The following is a 25,236-nucleotide window of genomic DNA, read 5'->3' as shown; positions in this document are numbered from 1 at the left end:
CGAGACTCAAGAATTGATTCAAGTTGTATCCTTTAATCTTAATTTGTTATAAAAGTGGCCACGGACATTGAGGAGACCAGCAGACTTCATGTCAATGCCTGTTGCTGCGGAAACTAGTGTCACAAAAATATCCGTTGTCTCGGAAACCAGCATCCAAACCACTGTTGTCGTGGAAACTAATGGTCACTTCGTTGTCTAACGGTTTCGAGTGTCGATCACAAGCAACTTTTACATGAACTTGACAAACTGTTAGACACTCTTGTCACCAACACAAACTGTTGTCCCGTCAAACACACAAATGGTCGAACATGTTGCAGGAGAACAGTAAGAGCACTTTCACGTCATGGAGGAAGAATAAATAGCAAATACAGACCAAGACAAAGGATTAAAAGCACCTCCACAAGTTGTAGTGTTCTCAGATAGAAAAGTTCAAATTAAATATGTCACCTGATTGACTTGGATCTTCAGAACCTGACGGGAACCTTTTGAGTTGAGAACTGAGCCCGTGTTGCGTTCAAGTCTGGCGGTAAAAACTGGTGGAAAAAAGCTGCGGACGTCATCCGTTGACCGTCAACAGTGTTTGCTTTAGTCAGTGGAGCGACGAGGGCGGGGTCGTCTCCGGCTGCGGGGCGGGACCTCCTGAGTTTCCAGGGGCGGGGGGGCGGGGGTTCAGGCGTGGTGGTAGTGGGTTGGAGGGGCGGATCAGGGGAGGGGGCTGGTGCAGGGCAGGCCGGGGCTGCATGAAACGGGCCTGCTGCTGCAGCGGCGGCGGCTGGCGGTGCAGGGAAGGCGTGGCTGGGAGGGACGGTCGCAGAAGTGGAGGCGGCTGGTGAAGTGACGAGGAGGGGCTGCAGGCGACTGGTGGGGCCGCCGTGGAGGAAGTGGCGACAGCAGGAGGGGCACTGGAGGAGATCACCTGACCCTGCTGCAGGAGAGGTTTCACCATTAAGTTGTGTTGCGTGTCGCACACCTTCAGCTCACTCACCTCCTCCTCCTCTTCATCTGTGCTTTTCCCTGATTGCGTGTTGGAGCTGTTCTTCCCCTCGTCTCCAGAGGGGGCGCCATCTCCGTTGGGCGCCTGGGTGCCCTGCTCAGCCTCCCACTCCTGCAGGACCTCCTCCAGGTTGAATCGGCGGCGGTAGTTGACGAAGAAGTTCTTGACCTGTCCCACCGTCTTGTTGCCGATGACGTCGGCGATGGCCTGGAAGTCCTTGCCGTACTTCCTGACACCTGCGGGATCAACGGAGCTCCTGGTTTCACTGCTTCTCAAGAGGGTTAGCGGAAAGCTTCTGACCTTGGACCGCCAGCAGCTGCTCGTCAGTTGTCCAGCGAGCGTTCACTTTCTGGTTACCCTATGAAAGGAATATTTGTCGTTAGTTTGAATGGTGACGACCACAAACAATCGCTAGCTTCACCTCGGGCAGACAGAACTGGTCGATACCAGACTCTAGTACGTGTTTCAGTCCGCTGTTGGTCTGTTTGGCGTTCTGGACCTGCATGAGAGTTGACAGTCTGGCAGCTGATGTGATGTCACACAGTAGAATATTGTTTTCTAGCTTACAATTACATTTAATTTAATTTGTTTAATTCTTGGTGCTCCCACCTGTCTCTTCAGCGACACCAGCTCCATGTCCAGTTGACGTAGGAGCGTGTTGGCGGCCGAGGAGCTGCAGGACACGGCCACCACGTCCTCCTGGGTCAGGTACATGCCTTTGGGCGGGCGGCAGCGGGAGCGCTGGTGGTGTCGGTGCTGCAGTGTCTGGTGTTCTCTTCGGCCCAGAGCCACCTTGGAGCCCGGTAGCACCGGCTCCACCTGACTCGGCTGTGGAGGCGGGAGTGACGGTCACTTGAACGCCCTCACATTCATCTCGGAAAAGGTTGTTGACGACTCACCTCCTTCTTGGCCTCCTTGTTAGGGTCATAGTCGCTATCGTGGGGTTCCACAGGGGTCGACTCTTCCATCTCCTCGTCGCTACGGCAACAAACCACCTCATCAGTCGCACATTGTCGAGAAATTTCGCTCACTGGCTCACATCCGTACCTGTCGCCGTGGTTACTGCGGCTGACTAGTTTGCGGGCCTGCCTGTCCATCAGGCTGGTTCTGGACCTAGTCTTCTTCCATGAATAGTAGTACTTGACCAGGCTGGAAATTGACTTGTCTGGTAACTGAACACACACTCTTTTGTTTAATGACATCATCAGTCTTCGCCAGGTAGTTCAAGAGTATTTTAAACAGAGTATTTCCTGTTTCAAGCACCAGGTGGCGCTGTGGTATCAGGAGTTCGAGGTGCTTACCATCTGCTGGATGCGGTGGAAGCTCTTGCCGTGGAAACTGAAGGCCTGCTCGAACAGAACCTTGTCCTCCACCGTCCACTCGTCCGGGAAGGGTGTGAAGTTGGGAAGGTCGGCCAGAGACTTCTCGATGTTGTGCTTGTGCCAGAACAGCATCCCGAGCGCCTGGACACACACACACACAAACAAACATGTCACCTGATGCTACACTCCTCCCACCTGCCTCCAACTCACCTGCTCCACGTTGTAGCCATGTTTCTCCTTCGCTAAGGAGATGTACTCGTCCACTGTGGAGGAGGAGTTGGTTAGATTCTGACCAGAGTATCAGGTCCTTGACCAGTGCATGTATCTTTCAAACGTTTGAGTTATTACAAAAAATGAGTTCAGAAATAAAAAAAACAAAATGAAGTAAAATCAAACACAACTAAATCAGCTTAACACAAGCTCACAATTGTGTAACAAGTGTGTTGTATTTGTTGTTTGTTGGATCAATCTAACTTGGCTTTTTGAAAGTTGTTTTCCATTTTTTTTTCTTGCCTTTTCCAAAATGGTTTGCCGTTGTTTATTTAGTAGATCAAGGGCAGGAAGTTAAAATGACCTTAGTGGTGACATTAAATACAACTGTTGTGAAAGGCTGTCATTGCTTGAGAAATATTTGATGAAGAAAAAAGAAGCCTAATATGATGGAAACAAATAACACAAAACTTAAGAATAAAATACATTTTTTTTAGAAAATGATATAATGTTGAGAGTAAGATGTTAATAAAGTTATATTTAAGCTAAACTTGTAACACTGTATATCATATGCATTTTTTTGCAAAAAATAAAAGTGGGGATTTTAACAATTCTTTTTTATGTATATAAAATTGTTAGTTAGTTTATTTCTACACAATCTACAGTCTTGACATGAATAGAGTCATAGGGCTGTGTGTAAGTAAGTCATGATGCACATAACAACACACATACAAACATCTTCCTTACATCAAACTAGGAGGTCACCACTTACGTTTGGAGTCTACGATGTTATGGTACGGAGACCAGACCAGCATCCCGCCACTTTCCTTCTCTGAGTACTTGACAGAACCTAAGAACAAATATTGCTTCAGCTGCAGGAGCTTCGACATCTTTGTTTGTCTAATGTGTAACGAACGACAGGTTTCAATTGATATGACAACGACTATCGAGCAGCAGTGTTGCCGTGGGAACCATTTGATCCTCTCAATTTAAAAGTGGTCAAAAGCAAACTTAACTGTTGACCCAGAAGCCGGAAACAAATGTGTTTGTGATATCCCTTGCGCTGCCTCTGTGTCAAGGTGAACGAACTCCCTGGCTTCCATAAATACAAATGCAGTGGTGGAGGTCGTTCACCTTGACCCAGAGACAGCACAAGGGATACCACACATTTTTTTCTGGCCACCGGGTCACATTGACCCAGGTAACGTAACATTTTAGGATTAACTTTCAAAGTTTTCAAAGTGAGCTGAACAAATATGTTACGTTAGCCAAAACTACACGGATCACATCTTTGTGACGTCACTAGTCTCCAAGTTGTTACAATTTAGGTAGGTAGAACTTTATTAATTATTTTTTTCCAACTAGCCACAGCAAATACAGCAATTTTTCATAAAAAATAAATCGAAATAAAATAAGAACAAGAACAAAGAGACATAAAGAGAAAGAACGAGATGATACAATCTAAGTCTAAAGATAAAGAACATAGATCAAAGAAAAATAACAAAGAAAAAAAGAAAAAGAAAAGACAAGAAAGAAAGAAAAATAAAGAAAGAAAAGAAAAGAACTCAGCAATGCTGAGTTAAATAAATATATATGACGTAATAAATACATATATTTAAAGTGTTTTTGGTGAGATTCGATTGTACAAGAAAATGCAGAAAATTTAAAAAACACATTTATGTACTTGCTGTTAATCGAGGTGAAATATGTCAACGATTTCAGGTACTTTCAGAAAAAAAAACAATTTAATATTGTTTTCGTCTTAGCACCACGATGACGTCACACTCACTGGATAACGAGCGTTTCTACGTCGGTTTTGAAAAGTTCTTGATATATTTGGAGCTGGTTTGTGCAAGGACGGTTATTGAACTGGGTGGCTGTCATCGCGGTGCAAAGAACGCTCAGTCAAGGCGTTAATAACAGCGTAATAACGCGTTATTAGCGGCTGCAGCGACAGCGAAGCGTCACCGTCGCTCCTCGACACTCACCAGCCTCCAGCTCCGGAATGTCGGCCTGGTAGTCGGATCCAACTCGCATCCCCACATCTGGAGGCGAAGCAGATGGAAGACATTGAGGGCTGTCGGCGGGTTCGAGGGACCAGAGTGACACACTCACCGTGCTCGTCGTCGCTGCCGCTCTCGTCAGAGAAATGTCCGTTCGAGGCTGTGGACGGACTCTTGGTGCCATTCGAGCGGCCTTTCCCCAAATACTCGGAGCCTTTCTCCATCATCCCGGGCATCTCCGCCGCCTCCGTGGGCGTCCGGGTGGTTTTCTCGGACCGAGTTTTCGGGCAGAAAATGTCAGCAGAAGCTGCAGCCGCGGTCTCTGCAGTTCACCGTCACGCCGCTGCTCCTCCGCGGCGCTGCGGTGCTTCTCCGCTCGCTGTCAGGCTATTCTGTTCGGACATTCTGCGTCTAAATTTGACCCGTGGAAGACACGCAGGGGTTCTCTTAACACCCCCGCGAGCGAATTCCACCCACTGATGGACACAGACGCCGTGTCTTCGCGTAGGAATGGGATCTAGTTTCAACGGCGGAAGACTAAGTCCACCGCAGTGCAGCAGAGCGACCTGTAGCCGAATATCCCTCCGCTGCAAGAAACTAATTACCTATTGGTATTTATTGATGGATTTATTGATTGATTAATCAAAAATGTGACTAGTGTATATCAGAAATACATTTCATCATCAATAATTGTATATATAAAGTACTTTCAATAGTCTGTAACACACTGATCCCGGAGTAGCTTGCAGTTTGACTCAAAAACTCAAAAATCATGATCAAATGTTCACAAACATCAATACGTTGCAAGCATAACCTAAAGTATTTTAGGGTAAATAAAAATAAGTTCGGCGTGACAAAATACGCTTTTCTTCCAGATGTGATTTTTCATCATGAGGAAAATACACAAGACTCCATTCAGTCTCTCAAATATAGAGTTCGTACAGAATTTCCTCCTGAGAGACGATTATTAGTGAAGACTCCAGGATGGAGTTTAATCCAAACTTGTCTCCATTTCTATTGTATGCTAAACAAACAAAAGTATTCCCTCTTCAATTCTCAGTTACCTTGACCAGTCAAAACTTCCCCACACTTCAACTGAGGGCCCTTTAAAAAGCGGTTAGGATGGCATCACCGTCTTCCGGTTGTCCGCCAGTAGGAGGCGCTGGTGTGCAAGGTTTAGCGTTAACTGACCGTCATTGACGAGACACGAGGTTTTTCGAAGCAAATGTCAACAAGTCCTTTCGCCAAACTTAATGTCTAAAGGTTAACGCATTTACAAATCCAGGACTTAAACTTACTTTTCACACCCGTTTTTATGAGAAACCTAACATGAATGCACTTTAAACCTGCTACGTGTGTATACAAGTATTAGCAGTAAAATCACTAAATCCTACATGTCCAAATAGCATAAGCCCATTATTTAAAACGGTGAAATCTGGTGACACTATGATGCACCCAACAACCCTCTGGTCCGAGTGTGGCCTTCAACCGCACGACCAGTGTTCAGATGTCACTCATGTCTTTGATAGTTTCTCTCCTGGTGACAACTTCATTACTAATCATTGACGAGACCAGACTCAGATGTGTGCGCTTTATTGTTGTGTAGACCTCAGGCTCAAGCCCTTCATACAAGAGAAGCTTGAGCTTTCGCATCATGACAAACCAACTGGAGCAGAATCTTCAAGGCGGAGTACAAAACAAAACACAGATTATAATTTACATTTGGAGCAACACAACAGCGCTCTGGGCGACGCAGAACAACCTTCATAGAGGCAAATAAGTGAACATCTGGAATGAACTACACAAACACAATGTTCCTCACATTCACACTGCTCTAGACTCTTGCAGATCCTCCCCAGCAGGGGGCGTCGTGCCAAAGTGACGAGAGTGCCGCTTCACAAACACTCAAGTGTGTGTATGACGAGCCCGTTTGTGTGTGTGTGTGTTTGCAGCAGTGTGAGAGGATGACCCCGAGTGTCTTTAGAAGCACTTCCTGTGGACGATGCTGGGGCCGGACTCATCATACTCCTGCTTGCTAATCCACATCTGCTGGAAGGTAGACAGGGATGCCAGGATGGAGCCTCCGATCCAGACGGAGTACTTCCTCTCTGGGGGCGCGATGATCTGGGGAGAAGAAATACGGGTCAAAAAAAAATGTCCTTCTTAAGACCCGAGCAGAAGGTGTTAAGTGGTCACCTTGATTTTCATGGTGGTCGGAGCCAAAGCCGTGATCTCCTTCTGCATGCGGTCGGCGATGCCGGGGTACATGGTGGTTCCTCCGGAGAGAACCGTGTTGGCGTACAAGTCCTTACGGATGTCCACGTCGCACTTCATGATGCTGTTGAAGGTGGTCTCATGGATACCACACGACTCCATGCCTGAAGCCGACAAACATCTTATTTAGAACAAAATTCAACCGATTTGTTTTCAGGTTGTTTGGGACTCACCGAGGAATGAGGGCTGGAAGAGAGCCTCTGGGCAGCGGAACCTTTCGTTACCGATGGTGATGACCTGACCGTCGGGGAGCTCGTAGCTCTTCTCTAGGGAGGAGGATGAAGCCGCGGTGGACATTTCCTGCTCAAAGTCCAGAGCGACGTAGCAGAGCTTCTCCTTGATGTCTCGTACGATCTCACGCTCGGCTGCAGAACCAGAGAGTCAGTCGGATTCAGAGCAGAGTGTCGACCCGGCTGCTGAACTCACCGGTGGTGGTGAAGCTGTAGCCCCGCTCAGTCAGGATCTTCATGAGGTAGTCTGTGAGGTCCCGGCCTGCCAGGTCCAAACGGAGGATGGCGTGGGGCAGAGCGTAGCCTTCGTAGATGGGCACAGTGTGGGTCACACCGTCGCCGGAGTCCATGACGATACCGGTGGTACGACCGGAGGCGTACAGCGACAGCACCGCCTGGATGGCCACGTACATGGCAGGCGTGTTGAAGGTCTCGAACATGATCTGTGGAGGCATGCATGTCACAGGTTAAAACTTCAATGAGGACGAGAGTCAAAGTTAAAGACACGCCATCATGCTAAAGGTGAGAAACATGCCGAGTCACAGCACAAGATAAAGACCTGAAGCTTCGTCAGAGACTCAGGACAGAGAAACCTGAAGATGAAGGATCAGGAGGAAATGAGGAGACAGGCTTGAGCAGGAGGAGATGAAGAGTCACATCAGAGCAATCGTTTACCTGAGTCATCTTCTCCCTGTTGGCCTTTGGGTTAAGGGGGGCCTCAGTGAGCAGCACGGGGTGCTCCTCCGGGGCCACTCTCAGCTCGTTGTAGAAGGTGTGATGCCAGATCTTTTCCATGTCGTCCCAGTTGGTGACAATACCGTGCTCGATAGGGTACTTGAGGGTCAGGATTCCCCTCTTGCTCTGAGCCTCGTCACCGACATAGCTGTCCTTCTGACCCATCCCGACCATGACACCCTGAAAACCAACAAGGAGCCGTCAGAAGATAAAAAGATATGATCTGTGGGCATACTTTTTCTTAAATCTGGGACAAGATGAGACATTCATGTTCTGAAAGACAATCATCTTACTCAGATATTTATTAAATTACGCCATTTGATACATCAATGCATCTCATGTTCATTTACATTAGGTAGAACTTTGGTTTTTTTTCCAATTAGCCACAGCAATAATTCATGAAAAAAAATAAAATAAGAACAAGAACAAAGAAATAAAGAGAAAGACCAAGATACAATCCAAGTCTAAAGATAAAAGAACATAGATCAAAGGAAAAACAACAAAGACAAAGATTAACATAGAATAAATAGAACATCCTGATACTTTTATTCGATTCTTGCCCCCAAACTCAGAATTAGACTAATAGCACGAGGAGTGAATGAGTCCTTGAATCTATTCGTTTTACATCTGGGATTTCATCTGCTTCTCTGAGAGGATGACTGTCATCATCCATGATGGACAATAGTTTGTCCAGTGATCTCCTCTCAGCATTTTATTATAGAATTTATAAAAACTAATCAAAATAAGTTTTACTGTGTAATGCGAGATTGACATCCCAAGAAGCTAAGCTAACAAGTAAAGCACCCTTTTAAAACGGTCATAAACTTGACACTCAAGTTGAAATTTGATAGATCTTTATTGATCATTTTGGAAAATAAGATTCCAGTCAATGTAGAAAAACATAGTGCAAAGACTAAACAGATCGATAAGATCATAAGAATAAATTCAATAACAATTTAAAAAGTACAAATAAAAAGTGTTCACTTCACAAATAAACAATATGCAACAGTTTACACCTTAGATTACTTAAATCAGATTAGTTTGACATTCAAAATTTCAGGTAATTTTAATTCATAAATTTGCTAATAGTTGTATTTTTGAGAATCAATAAGGGTTATTAACAGAAGGTTTTGAGAAACACCCTGTTGGGGTTCAGTACCTGATGTCTGGGTCGCCCCACGATGGAGGGGAACACCGCGCGTGGGGCGTCATCTCCGGCAAAGCCAGCTTTGCACATTCCAGAGCCGTTGTCCACGACCAGGGCGGCGATGTCGTCTTCCATTTTTTTCTGCAGACACACAACAAGTTTAACTTCACGTCTCTCTGACTGCAGTCTCGTCCGCGCGCGTCGTTGCGCAGCACGAACGCTGGATGTCGCAGTGGCGCAGGGCTCGGTCCAGAAGCACAGTCTGACTGACCACTGCCTTATATGGGGAGAAAAAAAAAAGTGAGTCCGGCCAGAAGCTTCTATCGTTACCCACGGTAACCCACACCCGCGTGCAGCCACTCCCACGCGATCAAGAGCATCAACTTCAGGTGTACAGTGTGTCGTGACTGCAGCGGACACACAACACACACGTCTGAAGATGACAACTACACACTAATAGAAGTCTGATAAAAAACAGGTCGATGGACAGAATATGGGACTTGATGCGGATTCACAAACTTTAAAAAGTTATCCGGCACTCGTTTAATCGTGACATTTAACGGCGCGTACAGTCGAAAATCCTTTCAAAAATACAAGAGCCGGTTATACTTCATTGAAAAACCATCAAGACAGAAGCCGTTTACCTGTGTGCGGGTGCGTTAGCGATGCTGTGTATTCCTCCGCCGAGCGTCTCAACTTGACTGCAACGAGATCCGGTCGTGCCGGGTTTTTAAACGCGCTCGTGCTGCAGCCCCTCTCCATAAAAGGAAAACTTTCCGCACGGATGAGTCTGATTGGTTGAGCTGCGGTGACTGGGCGTGGCCATTGTAGATAACGGCGCTACAACCGGGTGGGGGTGACAAGGACTAAGATGGAACTAACTTGTATCAAAAACGACTTTTGTTTGCAGCTCAGATGAACTCACGAAATCCTGGAGACACCACGTGATCAGACATGAACACGAGGATTTTTTGGGAGTTCATTTTGTGGTGAACAACACTTCAAACTCCATGCGATGTGTTCTGTGGTGGTTGTCAACACCTTTGGGTCAGTGTCAACACACACACACACACACACACACACTGTGTTGACAGTGAAGTGTGGGCACAGCAAACACTGCTGACCTCTGGTCTCATCCCTTGTCTCTGTGCTCCTGGATTGTACCTGTGTCAGTGATGTCATAGAGTGGTACTCCTTTTCATTGTGTAGTAATTAGTATTTATAGAGCGCTTTTCTGGACCAGGGTCACAAAGCGCTTAAACAATAAAAAAAATACCCAATAAAATAAATACTTAAAAGGTCAAGACAACACAGAGACAAACAGAAGAGTCTCAGAAAATCAGGGAAAAGCCTGCACAAATATAAGTGTCTTAAGCTGTTGTGTGTGTGTGTGCGTGTGCGTGTGTGTGTATGTGGGTGTGTGCGTGAATGTTCTGGGGTTCACCTGGGCTCCGATTCCGACTACCACCAACAGGAAGTCAGTTCGAACATTAACCTCAGCAGATACTGTCTGGAAGTGACACACACTTGTCGGAGCAGTTCAAGGAGGATACATAGGTCAGAGGTCAACCATCCCATCAGGGTAATTGGCTTTTCAGACGCACATTATCCCACACACAAACACACTTTCTCGCTCACATACACATACATGCGCACACAAATATATACACAAACGTTTTCTCTCACAAACACGCATATATGGGTGCACACACACACACTCTCTCCCTCACACACACACACAGCATCATCCCTTTAAGAGATCTTTGGATGGCGTCCATATAAGGAGATATTGGAGCAGGTCACATGGGGGGAAGAATGCATTGCCCAGGTCATGTGACCATGCTGAGGAAATGAATGAATCCTCTCTTTTTAAGGGAGTGTATGTCAAATGTGTGTGTGTGTGTGCGAACATTCTCCAACCTGTGAAAATTCTTATAACTTTCCAGTCTGACTACATTTCTCAGTATTTTTTCTCTGAATGTGTCATTTTAACTGTGTATTAGTCACACATGTTGCCTCACACACACACACACACACACCCACGCACACACACTGCATTGCTCACACATACAGTGAAGAGAACTAAGCCAGACCGTATATGGTAGAAGCTGGCAGGTAGCTACTTCTCACTCATCCTCCAAGCCTCGCTCACTCACTTCTCCACATACTTGGTCCGTAACTCACTTTTTTCACTCTCTTCTCCATTCCCATCATTCTGGTGAGGTGGATCTACACACTCTTTGCTAGCTCTTCCTTCCACGGCTGTAGCTGTTTAAATTCCGCGAAACCGAAAAAAAACCCAAATGTACAGACGCCAAAAATATTCGGTTAAACGTTTGGAAAAAAAAAAACCGAACTGACAGCATCTTATTCATCCACAAAATAGAACACAAGGTTGTGAATACTTATTAATCTGCTCCGCATTACAGGCGGACTCAGTAACTACTAAGATAAAACTGGTCAAATCTTATGAAGCAGCTTCATTCTGAAATGATTCTAACCGTTATTGGCTGGCTTTGTAAATTATGCTAACCGTTAGAAGCTAGATTCTAAAATTAACAGTAAGCAGCTTTATTCTAAAATGATGCTAGCCATTAGCAACTGGCTTCTTAACTGATACTAACAGTAAAGCATCTACATTCTCAGAATATTCTAACCGTTACTAACCAGCTTCTAACAGTAATTCAGCAGTAATTGAAATTAGGCTAATTGTTAGCTGCTAAAATTATACTAACAATTAGCGGCTAAATTTTCAATATTTTCTAATGGTAAGTGACTAGCTTCGAAATTTATGCTCACAATAGGCATCTAGATTCTGAAATGGTGCCAACAGTAAGCAGCTATATTCTGAAATTATTCTTACTGTTAGCGACAGCTTTCAAACTGATGCTAAAAGTAAGTAGCTAGATTTGAAAACTGCTAACCATTAGCAGCATGATTTGAAAATTATTCTAACCATAAGCAGCTAGCTTCCTATGCTATCTGTGCGCAGCTAGATTATAAAATGATGCTAATTGTTAGGATCTGGTTCCTGAACTGTTGCTAACAAAAGGCAGCTTCATTCTGAAATTATTCTTACAGTAGGCAGATATAGTCTGTAATGATTCTAACCGTTAGTGACTGGCTACTGATGCTAAAAGTAAGCCGCTATATTCTGAAAATATTCTGTTAGGCAGCTAGCTTCTGAAATTAAGCAGTTATGTTAGCAATTGGCTTCTAAACTTATGCTAACAATAAGTAGCTAGGTTTTAAAATGATGCTAACCATTAGCAGCTTCAATCTGAAATGATGCTATCCATTAGCAGTTGGCTACTTGAATTATGCTGACCCTAAGCAACTTCCTTTTAAAATGATGCTAACTGTTAGCATCTTGATTCTGTAATGATTCTAACAGTAAGCAGCTAGCTTCTTAACTGATGCTAACCCTTACCAGATGGCTTCTGAAATGATGCTAGCCGATCATGGCAGTTGCCATAAATTCTCCTAACTCAACCTGCGGTTCTGGATCACCAATTTTGTTGTGTCCTAAAGCGAGACAATAATCCTGATTCATCCAGACACCTTCTAGGCTTCCTACTGAGGACTTAACCCTTGGGTTATCTCATGGTCAAGGTGACCCAAAGGCCCGAAAACAAATGTAATCGTTGCATCCATTGTGTTGTTTCTGGTTAAAGTTCACCTTGACCCAGTAGGAATATAATGGATAAAACAATTACATTTGTTTTCAGGCAAAAGATAACCCAAGGGTTAAGAAAGGTTGTGGGTTGAAATACTTTTCTTAAAGCTCTGGCTATCTTGAGGAACACATTTATAAACAGTTATTTTTATTTACCAACAACATTAGACAGTCCAGTTCTTCAAAGACTCTACTGGTACGCTTCCTTTAACACTGATGATCAGTTCTTAAGCAATCAAATTCTCAGAAGTCTTGGGGACTCTGGTGGTCAAGGTCTTAATGATTCAGGCGGTCCAGCTCTTGCTCAGGTCCACCAGCTCCATCCCTTCACAGTAGGATCGGGTTCTGGACACGCAGACCTGCTCAGAGGAAGAGTCGAATCAGCACACTTTCTATTGTCTGTTCTGCTGGGACTTACGGTTGGTGTTCTCTGAACCGCCAGCTGCTGCAGTAGTGGAAACGGGGTCCAGTGGATCGGTTCTACGGGCCAACTGCAGACCGAGAGGTCACTGGCCTTTCCAGAGTCCAGGACTCCATCGCCAATGCTGGCCTCACTGGCCCACCAGCCATACTGAGAGCTGAAAAAAGACCCTGACCTCAGTGCCCAGAAGAGCAGTGTGAATTGTATTTTTATTTGTGGGCATTAACCTGTGAGGGTACACTGTGTTGATGTGACTTGGGCAGGTGGATGGCAGCGACATAGTGTCGTCATGGTAACAGCAGGGTCGGTCCAGCGCCCGTAGGTGCAGCAGCTCGTCTGAGGGAGTGAAGGCAGGATTGTCCAGAGAGTCGGCTGACCCGGCCGAAGGGCGTGGCCAGAACCGGCCCGACAACTCGTCGAAATGGTTGAACCTGCGGTAGCTAGAGATACAAACTTCAATGATGAGGAACAGGTGAAAGGTCAGATAATTCAACACAATGTGGAAACCCTGACACACAGAGAATAACTGTCACTATATGGACAGGTTACCTGCTCCGGGTCTGGTCCACTTTTGCCTGGATCAGAGCCGCTCTGTACCTTCGGACTGCTACCAAAGCCAGAGCGCCTATAACGGCCACCACGAGCAGCACAACGGCCACACAGGTGCCTACAAGTCGCCCCCGAGTCATTCGGACGTCACAGCGCCGACCCATGAACCAGAAGTCCTCACCCACCAGACACCTTAGACACAAACACATGTGGTCACCCGTGTTGGTCATCTAGGTGCGAGTGTTACCTGCAGACGGGCAGCAGGTGTGTGTGGTGTGTACAGAGTCCTTGGTGTCTGCAATGATCAGTGTGGCAGACGGACGAGCAGCTGAAGTTTCCAGACTCTGATTGGCAGTTGAAGCCTGCGGGACACTGAAGCAGCCAGTCGCACACGTCGCTCTGAACACCTAGACACACAGCACAGGTGAGATGATGTCATCAATAACGTTGAGGACCTCCTCCTTGAGCATCATGGTTCTGTAAGATTAGTTAGCACCTCCCACTGTGATGTTAGTGATCCTGGACTTCCTGAAGCGGGTCCCATCATGGACCACACTGGCCAGTCCCGTCAGTTCCAGCAGAGATCCCCGGGTGCCGATCCACCTGAGGGCGCCACTGGTGTGAAATTCCAGCAGACTCTGGACCGCCTGACCGCTGCAATGACACACATCGGTGGTGAATCCTGACAGGAAAGACCCCCTCCAATCGCCCAGAACCAGCGTGCACCTGCTCCAGACGTCCAGCACTCGACTGAATCCTGCTGCCCGATGCAGGTACGGAGTCACCTGAAGACATCACGGTTTAGGAACAGTGAGTGAAGCGGGTCTCTGTTTAATTCTGTGAGTCTCACCCAGACCGAAGTGTCCTCCTGGAGGCCTGCAGGTGAAGCAGCTTTAGAATCTTCCACCATCATCTGAAGTAGAAGCTCCACAGTTTTCACTGCACAGAAGAACACCCTTAAACAACAGTGTTTCCAAACTTCTCCTGCAGGGTGCAGCAGCAACCCTCCACACAACAGCAGGCACTAAAAGATCTGACCACCAGAGGTCACTTCATCAACTTCACACAGGTTTCTCCACCAGACCGGAGTGCTGTAATAGTTGAGTTCACAATGAGGATAACTGATGACCAGAACTGTCTCAGCAAGTCGGAGATAGTTGTCTCACCTCTGATGCTGGCCGGCTGGTCAGGGACGATGAAGAACTTGGGTACAGCAGCAGGTAGAGAGTTGACGCTCAGGTGAGGTCCAGATACAGTGGAAGACCATGAGAGGGTTTCCTGGTGCTCACGAGGGTTGAAGGTGGACAATAGACGTCCAGATGAGGAGCTTAACGTCAGAGGTATCTCAGGGACGCTCGTGGTGGAAAACATTGGATCAGAACCTCTTTTAGGACTGGAGACTTGAGGAGACTGAGAGGACACATGTGGAAATATGGATGGTGTAGTAGTATGTCTCCGAGTGTGCGTTTGAGTCTCCTCTATACGTGTATGAATCTCTTCTTTGCGCTTTAGAGGGTCTTCTGTGGTTGTCCAGGTGTGTGTTGGAGTCGCCTCTTTCATTGTCCAAGTGTTCTCAGAGGGTGTCCGAGTCTCTTCTTTGTGTGTTGCCGTGTCTTGTGTGGGTGTCCAGGTGTGTGTTGGAGTCGGCTCTTTTATTGTCCAAGTGTTCTCAGAGGGTGTCCGACTCTCTTCTTTGTGTGTTGCTGTGTCTTGTGTGGGTGTCCAGGTGTGTGTTGGAGTCGCCTCTGTGATTGTCAAAGAGGGTGTCCGAGTATCTTCAGAGGAAATGTGAGCTTCTTCCTTGTGTGTTAGATTCTCCAATGTGTGTGTCCAAGTGTGTTTTTTAGTTTGCTCCGTGTGTCCCTGAGTGTCCCGAATGGGAGTCTCCTCTGTGTGTGTCGAAGTATGCGTTCTAATGTCCTGAGAGTGTGTCTGAGTATGTTCTAGAGTCTCATCCATGTGTGTCTGTATGCCTTCTCTGTGTGTTTGAGTTTGTGTTTGATTGTCCTCCGTGTGTGTCCAAGTCTCCTCAGAGGGTGTCCTAGTGTCCTCCGTGTGTGTCAGAGTGTGTGATGGAGTTTCCTCCGTTTGAGTCAGAGTTTCATCCATGCGTGTTTGAATGTCTTCTTTGTGCGTTTGTTTTTCCTCTGTGTGTGTCAATAAAAGTGTCACCACTGTTGTGGTCGAATCTATGGTTGTCTTGGAGGACTCTGAAGAGGAAGACACGTGTGAGTCTATGTGTTGTGTTGATGTTTTGGTCCAGGGAGGTTTTTGTGATGGGATGGGATGTGTAGGGTCAGGTGACCCGCTCTGACTTACAAGAATAACGGAGGACAACATGGTGAAGTTCTGGACTGAGGACATGGTTTGGGGACCAAAGGAGGACGGGATTCTGTTGTCAGGGGACGAAGTTATCGAGTCAAAGGTGAAGGGAAAACCTGTGTTGGTCCGTCTCAGTGCAGGAGAGACAGTGACCACCTCGCTGGTTGTCAGGGGCAACGGTTGTGTTTGTGATTTGATTTGGTCGGTATGTGTACCCACTGAGTGTGTGTTCAGTAGGTCAGTGTGCGTGTCCACAGTGTGTAGGCAGTCTGTTGAGGCAGAAGCGGGTCGGTCCGACGGTCCAGATGTTTCCGCTCTATTGTTCACAGCTTCCTCAGGAAGAGACAGAATCGTCCAACCCAATGTTGTTGGGGAGTCTGGCTGTTGTCCCGCAGTCGTTGAACCAGAACCATCATCCAGTTGGACTTCCCCAGAAAGGTTTCCCTCCATGGCCGTAACCCAGGAACTGGGGTCCTGAACTGGAGAACCAGGAAACAAAACAACCTTTAGAGACTCGTGATAGGACATTTCAACATATATTTTACCAAAAATCAAGCTCTGGTTCTGACCAGCTTACCATCAAAACACATACATTACAATCGACCCAGACCTCAACCCTGAGACCAGGAGCACTTTAGTCAAGCCCACATGTAATAATATTGTAATGGCAGGAGGCTTGGATTAGAGTATGTGACTATAGACACCAGAACAGCTGGACCTCCACTCAGGAAAGTATCGACAGCAGGATGTTACCAGGGTGCTCTAGAACCTCTGGGCAGCTTCTTGTCAGGGTCACTCAAATTGCAGGTCTGCGGTGGAGTCGGGTCAGTCATGAGACTGTCGGACTGAATTCCAGGAATGATGAGAGAGACGTGACCCATTCAGACTGATCTCCCCACTTAGTGACCAGATTGAATCAAGGAAGAGCAGACACGGTACCAGAACTTGACGTCCACCTTTGAAGTTTTTTATGGATCACACCTATAGGAAGGTCAGTGAAACCCCTTCAAAAACGATTTAGAACTCCAATGTGAACAAACAAGCAAGAATGTTTGTTGTTTACATGCCACTCACTGTGTCAAAAGCATCGATAAATTTGAGGACAACACAGAAAACACGTTCATGAAAAGAGCAGATAGACAAAGAGCAAAGTTCTCACCTGAAATAACAAGAAGCAGCAGACAAACGTGAAGCTGCATTTCCGCTCATCAGAGTCAGAAACAGGGTCAATCCGAACTCCATCCAGACCTGTTGGTTCACTGCGGGTTTGGACCGATGATCCGGAGTAAGAACCAGATCCAAATGTCCTGTTTTTTGGATGCGTCCTGCCTCATCGCCCTTTCTCAGTACAACTGTCAACCGACTGGAATTGAATCCACGTGTGTGTGAGTGTACCTCCTCCAGGCGGTTCCGTGTGGGTCAGCTGCTGTCATTACAGGTCTGGTGGCACCGGCGGGGGTCGCCTTTTACAGGCTGAGCAGGAAGTCTTTTCTACGGGCTTTATCGAGGCAGAGGTCGTTAGTCCGCCTCCTGCTGCGGTCTCGGACGTACATAACCATTTAGTGGTTCTGACACAGGAGACTGGTTACTGACTGCACTTCCAACTGCGACCACACGGGAGCGCCGACACTGCCTAAGGAACGTCTGAATAAACAGTTTTGTCGAACCGTTTTTGGTAGAAGCGACGTAATAACAATAAAGAACAATGGAAAACTTAGAAAAAAAAAGCTTTATTAAGGAAGAGGTCCGTTCAGGTGTTGAGCATGTCTATGTCACAACGGAAGTTAATCGAGTCAGGATGCTAGAAGACGCTACACACACAGTCACGCTGCTCAAAGGTCAGAGGGTCATGTGACAGACAGCTAATAAACGATGCAGAATTTTATCATTTGACTGCCTTGATCAATCGGATATTTTAATTGTGTGTGTGTGTGTGCGCGTGCGTGCGTGGAATTGTATGTTGATGCGTCTTCTCAGCCAGTGCGTAGGATGATGTGGACTCCAGAGTCAGTGTAAACAGGGCCGCTCATGTCGCCGACACTAAGAGCGAATGACGCGTCTTCAAAAGGTTTCTGCATCTGACCTGCAAACCAACAAGAAAAATTAGTCAGAATGTGACTGAGAAATTACCAGCGATGCTACCAGAGGATATTTTAGATGTTTCTAATGACACTTTGAACAATAGTCTGTCGTGCTGTACTGTTGGTCTTAATTGATTTTAGACGATTACTGGATCCGTTTAACAAGACCGGATGAAGGTCAGCGGGTCATTACCTTTGCCGAACTGTCCCAGGTCTCCTCCGGCCTTCGCCGAACTGCAATCGCTGAACTGCGAGGCCAAAGACTCCAAGGTCTCTTTTCCAGACCGGATCTGTTCGATGTACTCTGAGGACACAACACACTCAGTCTGCTGGTATTACCCCATGGCACTCCAAAAGGGGCTTACTCTGGATCATCTCCACTGCCTCTTCTTTGGACCGCGTTATGTTCCGTTCTCTCCAGGAAGACGGACGACGGGACTGATTGTGCTTCACCAGCAGGTGAGAGCAGCGCACCTGTGGAGAGGCAAGACGAGTCAAGAAGCGAAATACTCGAGAGTCGAGCACAGAAAACAGAAATTAATCAGAAATTAACAACGATCTTTACAAGGCGAAAAAAAAAGAGAAGTCAATGCGGTGATCATACAACCTTCTCTGGTTCTTCGCCTCCGTCAGACACTGGCCGCTCCCACTGGCTGGCATTGGTCGTGTGGTTGAAGTAGTAGACTTTCCCTGGAGCACAGAAACACGGCAGGTCAGCTTCTGATCTTGTTGTTGTCTGTTCTGTTTGTCATTTCACTTTCAAATATACATTCAAGACGAGGTATCTTTGACTGTTTACAATGATTTTATTTCATCTGCTACACAGTACCTAATGTTTAAATACTAGGGATTGGTTGAACTCTTGAGTGAAACTACCTTTCATAATCATCACCTTAGGTGAAGACACTGAGAAAGATGATCCCCTAACCTTTATGTCTTGTTCGAGGTATATCGATCTTTTTTAACTAGCTTTTATGTCATAGAACCACGATGCAGCTAGCGTCGTAGCCAAGATGCTAACTACGTGCACGCTTGGAAAACTTTGCCACGCAGCAGTTGTTGTTACCTGAGCTGCGACTCATCCTCTTCTCCCATCCCGTGGGTAAATTTTCCTCGTCCGCCATGATTTAAACAGAATAAGGCGTTTCAACGAGCAAGTCTACAGTTGTTGCAGTATGACAGGCGGAGCTGCGGCGACTTGTTTTTGGACTTAGTCCCGCCCATTTGCGGCTGCTCCACTCACCCCATAGGTCAAGCTTGAGTCTCAATCACAACAAATGCGATTATGCGATTGGACATAAAGCGCATTCGGGGCGAGGGCAGTTGGTAGAACTGCAGTGTGATTGGATGAAAGACCGGAGGCGGACGTGACGAATGTCAGAAGGGTCTGATCGTTTAATGAGACACAATATTTTTTATGTTAAAAACAATCTTTTTACATGTACGCTCCCGTCTCATTTTCTTTGTGAACAACGATGGTTTATATATTATTTATGTTTATTTTTTCGAAAAAAACAACAACATCGTTAGATAAGGACAGTTGTGAAAAGGCGACGGCGACCCAGTGGCGGCGCTGCTGCTGACGGTTTGTTAAGCACTGTGTTCTCACTCAGACGAAGAAGATCCAACAGGAAGAAGCTGCTGGAACAACGAAACTTGAAAATCCCCTCGGACAGATTTATTATTTCCACAAGTTGTGAGCGAGGTAAGGAATTATGTACGAACACGTTCCTTTTGACGATGAATTACATTAACGCTACAAGAGGAGCTCAAGCGTGTGTTTGTTTCCATCGACCGAACAACAATAAAACGTCATATACATCCGCATCACTAACTAGAGTAGAGGACTAACTATACAATTGAGTTGTTAACTCTGAATTAACAATGTTGTTTTTTTTAAACTGAAATACCTTCGAAGTTATGATGCTAACATGTTGCGTCTTCCCAGCAGACACGTTGAAGATGATCGAGGTTGTGTGCAACGATCGTCTGGGCAAGAAAGTCCGGATCAAGTGCAAGTATCCTTGACTGACACTGGAGTCTCACTGAGGCCAAGTGATGCCGTTGGTGAAACCTGGACCATAACGAGGACCACCACATCCTCCTTCCCTATGGTCTCTTTTACCTGTTGTTTCCTTAACGGTCGTTTTAGCGGCGACGACACGATTGGAGATCTGAAGAAGTTGATCGCAGCACAAACCGGAACTCGCTTTGACAAGATCGTCCTGAAGAAATGGTGAGATGCCGCGGCTGTGGACTTGGTGCTCACCTGCTAACATGTCTGTCCTCAGGTACACCATCTTCAAAGACCATGTGTCTCTAAGCGACTGTATCCTTGTCCATGTGTCAACACACTATTTCCAACAGACTATAATGATACTAACTCAGATTAGTCATTACATGTTTAATTTATTTATTACACACACATTTAGTTGTAAAACTGTTCAAGTTACTTCACTGACCACCAAAAGGACCTTAACTGTGACGTCACCAGACGAGATCCATGACGGCATGAACCTGGAGTTGTACTACCAGTGAACACGGACAAAAACATTTTGGAAAAATATTTTGCTGTCGATTATGTGGTTGATCTTTTGTTTTAATATTTTCAAAATAAAGTTGATGATTAAGTGACCCCCATGTTGTCGTCGTTGGTCGTACACACGTCTCTAGAGTCAGCTGTAGTCGGAATAATCCTCGTCCACATAATTGGCGGGAAAAAGTCCAACCTGCAGGAGAGGATAGAAATGATCAGCTGGTGGTTGACAGCCTAATCGGTTTGTGGTTCCTCACTCGGCCGTAAACTTCCCCCTTCCACCAGCCGCTGGCGCCCTTCTTAGAGAGGATCTTGATTGTATCTCCTTCCCGCAGAGAAAGTTCAGAACGGTCTCGGGCTGAGAAGTCGTAGCGTGCCCTTGCTATGCTACAGCAATGGCTTGCGCCACCTGTTGGAGACAATGGGTATGAATCGCAACCACTGCTCTTACCATCACTGGACCTGTACCTGGCGGAGCAACTGGAGCGCCGTACTGGGTCCTGATGTGCTCTGGCTGTTTGTAAGGTGAAGAAAGTATGAGGTCCAGGTCTTTGGTGCACTCCTTCAGGGAGATTTTTTGGTAGAACTGGATCATATCCTGGAAGACGCCAGAACCATCAGAACCATGTGACTCATTGCCGTCATTTTCACTTACAGTCAAACACTTGAAGGCCTTTTTGTTGTTGATGCTGTACAGTCCATTGCGACACGTCACCCTGATGTGCCGGACCTCTTGCTGGAACCTGAACCGGATCAGAACCAGGTTTCATGTGAACCTCTATGGTGTTCTTCACTTCTAATGATACAAGTGTTCAAGACTCACATGAGGCTGATGGCAAACTCGCCTTTGTCCTTCTGTCGGACTAGAAAAGTCCCGTCTGACCGGGTCAGCAGGAGGTCTTTGGATGCGTCCCGGTCCAAGTTTCCTGCAAACCTGTACGACGGATGTTAATTAGTCACGCCAAGAACTAGGTCGTTATCATTGTAAGACATCAGGATAAAAGAAAGATTCACCAGGTGAAAGCTGTCAGGTCAGGGTTTGGTTTCTGGGAAACGGAACAGAGGTTTAGGTCAGAAGATGTTTGGACTTCCTGTCCAGTCCAGAGACTCACCAACATATAGGGCTGGACTTTGATGGAGGGGAACCAGCCGAGCTGACCCGTCATCAGGTTCCTGCCCTGAGAGAGACACACACTCTTGTTGTTCACGCAAAGGTCTTTTAGTTCTGATCAGGTCTTACCTCCCACCAACACACATGGGCCTGGGCCTGAGTCAGCTCCACCACGTCACCCACAGTAAGAGACAACGGCTGACCAAAGCCTGAGGGCGGCAGAGGAAAACCACTGTAGTCCTGGCAGACCTCCATCTTCGGGAGACCTGCAGGGCATTTGTCGCGTCAATCATAAGTTCTGATGCAAAACACAAACACCAAATGTTCAACAGGAATAAAAACACCTTACAGACACTGCTGATGCTTCCCTGCAACTTGTTCTGGAGAAACATAACACGGAGAAGTGAAGAAAACCTTCAATGCTTGAGAGTATAAAACAGACAACTGGAGCCAAAGTTCTAAGACTTAAGAGTTCTGAGCCCAAACACGACACAAGGTTCAGACGAAAGCTACCGTTAGCTTCACAGTGGCATTGTTACCCATAATTCTATGCTGCATCTTTCACACATGCAGCCGGTCTTACCTTCTTGCTCCCTGTGCCTGCAGAGAGAGAGAAAGAAGTTTGAGAAAGATTGGACAAGAGGAGACTCTGGTGTCAGACCTGAGGTTCGGTCGCAGACAGCAACTCTCCCTAAACACTCCTTATGCGCCGCCATCTTGCAGCGGCTGCAGCGGTACCCCTGAAAGAAGATCCCTCTGCAGGAGGAGACGTGGTGTGAGAGTGAGCCGCACCAAAAGCTGTGTGGTCACTACCGTAGTAACATGCAGCAGCCTTTGCAGTAGGCCGTCTCCTCAAAACAGTGCATCTGGAAGTCGTGGTCATTGGCCAGCGCGTTCTCAGGATACATGTTGGACCTTAAGACATTAAGGCCAGTTAAGCATGTGAAGCTCTTGTCATTAAGTGTCAAAAACATGCGGACATCCCCCAGCCAGAGTGGAGTGACCGGAGGAGTCATGGTGCAGTTGGGTGCAGGTTGATGATGTCATCACTCACAAAGCCATCTCAAACTGCTCCAGCCACTTTTTCTTCAGCTCTCTAGTCTTGAAGATGAGATCGTACCCACAACCACCGTCGCAGTGGATAAGGAGGAAGAGGTAGGACCACTACACACACACACACGCACACACACACACAGGTCAGTCTAAGGTCAACAGGTAAGATCAAACACACACCTTCTTCTTCTCTCGGTCTCCGCTTGTGTCGTCTCGGACCTGGTAGTACTGCAGGTCAATGATGTTCTTCAGCTCGAACGTCTCGCCACTCTTCTTCTTACACATTAACACAGCTTTGTCGAAGAGGAAAGCGTACCTGCCACACACACACACACACAGTCAGGACGATGACAACAGATCAACACACACCAACAGACCTGTCCTGTTTGGACTTTCTATCCGAGCTGCAGATCTTCAATTCCCCGTCGATCTTGGGTCGTCCGAAAATTGCGAGAGACTGAGTCTGGAGAGAGAGAGCTGTATCAGCACCGATGATATCATCGCGGCAGCTGTGTGACATCACCAGGTTTTCTATGGACAGCTGGAAGGTGGTGATCTGTCGGATGATCTCGTTGTCTCTCTTCACCTCGTTCACACACTGAGCCAAATCCTGAAATGAAACTCCTGCAATGTCACACTCCAGTAGAGGAGAGTTCTCACAGCAACACAAAACAAAGACATAACGACACAATAAACTAGGACACAAAACAGCATAGAGGAACACAATCACTCACTCTCATAGCCTCAAGAGCCGTTCTGAGGTTCTCCTTCTCTGCTCGGTCATCGCTGTGTTTCATCAACTCCTGGACACACACAACTAATGATACTACTGTTCATATTTACAACACACACAGATGTACGCACACACACACCTGGAGCAGCAGGTGGTACTTGAGGACTCTCTGTATCGGAACCATCATTAAGTCTCTCAGTGAGAATCGACCGCTGTTTGCTCTTTTTGAACATTCCTGACAGGAATTAGAAAAAACATGAGTCAGCAGAGGACACACAGACAGGAAGAAGACCATAACATGAGTTGACAGAGGACACACAGACAGGAAGTAGACCATAATGTGAGTCAAAAGGGGACAAACGGACAGGAAGTAGACCATAATATGAGTCAAAAGGGGACAAACATACAGGAAGAAGACCATAAAATGAGTTGACAGAGGACACACAGACAGGAAGTAGACCATAATGTGAGTCAAAAGGGGACAAACAGACAGGAAGTAGACCATAACATGAGTTGACAGAGGACAAACAGACAGGAAGTAGACCATAATGTGAGTCAAAAGAGGACACACAGACAGGAAGTAGACCATAACATGAGTTGACAGAGGACACAGACAGGAAGTAGACCATAACATGAGTTGACAGAGGACACACAGACAGGAAGTAGATAATAATGTGAGTCAAAAGAGGACAAACAGACAGGAAGTAGACCATAATGTGAGTCAAAAGAGGACAAACAGAGAGGAAGTAGACCATAATGTGAGTAAACAAAAGAAACACAGACAGGAAGTAGACCATAACATGAGTCAAAAGAGGACAAACAGACAGGAAGTAGACCATAATGTGAGTCAAAAGAGGACAAACAGACATAAAGTAGACCATAACATGAGTCAGCAGTTAGTGCAGACTCAAGTAAGTACACATTTGGTTCTGGACACTTTTTTTGTGCACAGTCCTAACCTCCAGCTTCATGCTGACGTCCTCCCTGGTGCGGGACAGCTGGTCCAGATGTTTGCTGGCTGACTCCACCTGACTGCAGTACCGGCCGTAAATAAGGAGCCTGAGCAGAAGCAGACGCATTAAGGTGAACTAAGTGCAGGTGTGTCTGTGTGCGTTTGTGCGTACCTCTCCTTGTAGCTCAGAAAGACTTGATAAAGTTCTCTTGCGTTGTTTTTGAAGATGGATTTTTGAATTTCACTTAGAAAAGACTGATGCGTGTTAGCCAGCTCCTGCACACACACACACACACACACACACACACACACACACACACACACACACACACACACACACACACACACACACACACACACACACACACACACACACACACACAAACAAACAGACACACACATAACATGCATAAACAACTGGTCAGAAAAGATACGTTCACTTGCAGCTACTCCAGGAGAGAATCTGAGGAACCTCGATGTTGATGAAGACAGTCTCCACATCTTGATCTCTGAGGAACTTCTCCAGGGGCCTCTTAAAGTGCTGAATTAGAGGAGTGAGTGAGTTAGTGAGTGAGCCGGTAACGGAGTGTGAGTAAGTCACCTGCAGAATGGAGTCAAGTGTTTGAGAGTACTTCTCTTCCGTCTGTCTGATCTCCAGAAGACAACATTCTCGTTTATCCACCATCTTGTTCTAAAGACACAACGGAATAGTTACTGACCCAAAGATGACCCACGAGGACCCACGGAACCTTCAGGACCTTCAGACTCTTGTGGACCATCAGGACCGTCAGAGCCTTCAGGACTTGAGGACCATCAGTAACCCTGACATGTCCACATCTTATTGCAGGACTAGGGTTTGGTCTGATGGTCCTCCAAAACACAGAAGC

The 25,236-nt window shown here is 46.5% G+C and overlaps 6 protein-coding genes across 10 annotated transcripts in view; 1 reads left to right on the top strand and 5 right to left on the bottom strand.

The window, feature by feature from the left end:
* Positions 1-13: 13 nt before the first annotated feature.
* On the bottom strand, positions 14-5,014 carry rcor3 (REST corepressor 3). Of its 2 annotated transcripts, none has more exons than XM_087801519.1 (12): positions 4,642-5,014; positions 4,515-4,571; positions 3,299-3,376; positions 2,527-2,579; positions 2,296-2,457; positions 2,042-2,166; positions 1,894-1,972; positions 1,604-1,822; positions 1,416-1,493; positions 1,295-1,352; positions 986-1,230; positions 14-925 (listed from the first exon to the last, which is right to left on the bottom strand). In XM_087801519.1, exons 1-12 carry the CDS (start codon positions 4,763-4,765, stop codon positions 590-592), a joined length of 1,614 nt encoding a protein of 537 aa, XP_087657645.1. In that variant the 5' UTR covers positions 4,766-5,014; the 3' UTR covers positions 14-589. The 2 variants fall into 2 exon arrangements, with proteins under 2 accessions (XP_087657645.1, XP_087657653.1); XM_087801527.1 differs by having other exon boundaries at positions 14-922.
* Positions 5,015-6,106: 1,092 nt separating this feature from the next.
* Positions 6,107-9,620, bottom strand: LOC148088938 (actin, cytoplasmic 1). Its single transcript, XM_087801497.1, has 7 exons — positions 9,560-9,620; positions 8,928-9,056; positions 7,709-7,948; positions 7,230-7,476; positions 6,977-7,168; positions 6,726-6,907; positions 6,107-6,653 (listed from the first exon to the last, which is right to left on the bottom strand). Exons 2-7 carry the CDS (start codon positions 9,048-9,050, stop codon positions 6,510-6,512), a joined length of 1,128 nt encoding a protein of 375 aa, XP_087657623.1. The 5' UTR covers positions 9,051-9,056; positions 9,560-9,620; the 3' UTR covers positions 6,107-6,509.
* Positions 9,621-12,769: 3,149 nt separating this feature from the next.
* vap (vascular associated protein) lies at positions 12,770-17,448 on the bottom strand. Its single transcript, XM_087801398.1, has 10 exons — positions 17,043-17,448; positions 14,728-16,362; positions 14,412-14,500; positions 14,288-14,346; positions 14,058-14,215; positions 13,809-13,968; positions 13,562-13,753; positions 13,240-13,452; positions 13,010-13,169; positions 12,770-12,950 (listed from the first exon to the last, which is right to left on the bottom strand). The coding sequence occupies exons 1-10, from the start codon at positions 17,080-17,082 to the stop codon at positions 12,876-12,878; spliced, it is 2,781 nt and encodes a 926-aa protein (XP_087657524.1). The 5' UTR covers positions 17,083-17,448; the 3' UTR covers positions 12,770-12,875.
* Positions 17,449-17,594: 146 nt separating this feature from the next.
* Positions 17,595-19,187, bottom strand: pin1 (peptidylprolyl cis/trans isomerase, NIMA-interacting 1). Its single transcript, XM_087782861.1, has 5 exons — positions 19,031-19,187; positions 18,572-18,654; positions 18,330-18,438; positions 18,158-18,268; positions 17,595-17,966 (listed from the first exon to the last, which is right to left on the bottom strand). Exons 1-5 carry the CDS (start codon positions 19,086-19,088, stop codon positions 17,857-17,859), a joined length of 471 nt encoding a protein of 156 aa, XP_087638987.1. The 5' UTR covers positions 19,089-19,187; the 3' UTR covers positions 17,595-17,856.
* A 390-nt stretch (positions 19,188-19,577) lies between these two features.
* ubl5 (ubiquitin like protein 5) lies at positions 19,578-20,599 on the top strand. 2 transcript variants are annotated; one of them, XM_087801473.1, is made up of 5 exons: positions 19,578-19,669; positions 19,916-19,982; positions 20,117-20,200; positions 20,256-20,293; positions 20,459-20,599. In XM_087801473.1, the coding sequence occupies exons 2-5, from the start codon at positions 19,927-19,929 to the stop codon at positions 20,500-20,502; spliced, it is 222 nt and encodes a 73-aa protein (XP_087657599.1). In that variant the 5' UTR covers positions 19,578-19,669; positions 19,916-19,926; the 3' UTR covers positions 20,503-20,599. The 2 variants fall into 2 exon arrangements, with proteins under 2 accessions (XP_087657599.1, XP_087657591.1); XM_087801465.1 differs by having other exon boundaries at positions 19,913-19,982.
* Positions 20,552-25,236, bottom strand: part of vav1 (vav guanine nucleotide exchange factor 1) — a 19,098-nt gene continuing 14,413 nt past the window's right edge. The window contains exons 7-28 of one of the 3 annotated variants that reach the window (XM_087801419.1): positions 24,951-25,040; positions 24,822-24,890; positions 24,522-24,625; positions 24,357-24,456; positions 23,537-23,632; positions 23,399-23,467; positions 23,188-23,274; positions 23,042-23,127; positions 22,845-22,980; positions 22,666-22,775; positions 22,425-22,526; positions 22,273-22,367; positions 22,195-22,211; positions 21,961-21,991; positions 21,741-21,877; positions 21,613-21,678; positions 21,515-21,546; positions 21,324-21,434; positions 21,156-21,243; positions 20,969-21,098; positions 20,758-20,909; positions 20,552-20,693 (exon numbers count right to left, since the gene is read on the bottom strand). In XM_087801419.1, coding sequence (XP_087657545.1) covers positions 20,640-20,693; positions 20,758-20,909; positions 20,969-21,098; positions 21,156-21,243; positions 21,324-21,434; positions 21,515-21,546; positions 21,613-21,678; positions 21,741-21,877; positions 21,961-21,991; positions 22,195-22,211; positions 22,273-22,367; positions 22,425-22,526; positions 22,666-22,775; positions 22,845-22,980; positions 23,042-23,127; positions 23,188-23,274; positions 23,399-23,467; positions 23,537-23,632; positions 24,357-24,456; positions 24,522-24,625; positions 24,822-24,890; positions 24,951-25,040 — 1,962 coding nt within the window. In that variant the 3' untranslated portion in view covers positions 20,552-20,639. Of the gene's footprint in view, positions 20,694-20,757; positions 20,910-20,968; positions 21,099-21,155; positions 21,244-21,323; positions 21,435-21,514; positions 21,679-21,740; positions 21,878-21,960; positions 21,992-22,194; positions 22,212-22,272; positions 22,368-22,424; positions 22,527-22,665; positions 22,776-22,844; positions 22,981-23,041; positions 23,128-23,187; positions 23,275-23,398; positions 23,468-23,536; positions 23,633-24,356; positions 24,457-24,521; positions 24,626-24,821; positions 24,891-24,950; positions 25,041-25,107; positions 25,234-25,236 lie in introns of those variants that run through there. The other 2 variants (XM_087801429.1, XM_087801411.1) reach the window with 2 other exon arrangements.

The sequence above is a fragment of the Callionymus lyra genome, chromosome 1, assembly GCF_982586985.1.
Source record: "Callionymus lyra chromosome 1, fCalLyr1.hap1.1, whole genome shotgun sequence".
Classification (NCBI taxonomy): Eukaryota; Metazoa; Chordata; class Actinopteri; order Syngnathiformes; family Callionymidae; genus Callionymus; species Callionymus lyra.
The sequence above is the reverse complement of the archived record's forward strand: the minus strand, read 5'-3'. Positions and strand labels throughout refer to the sequence as shown.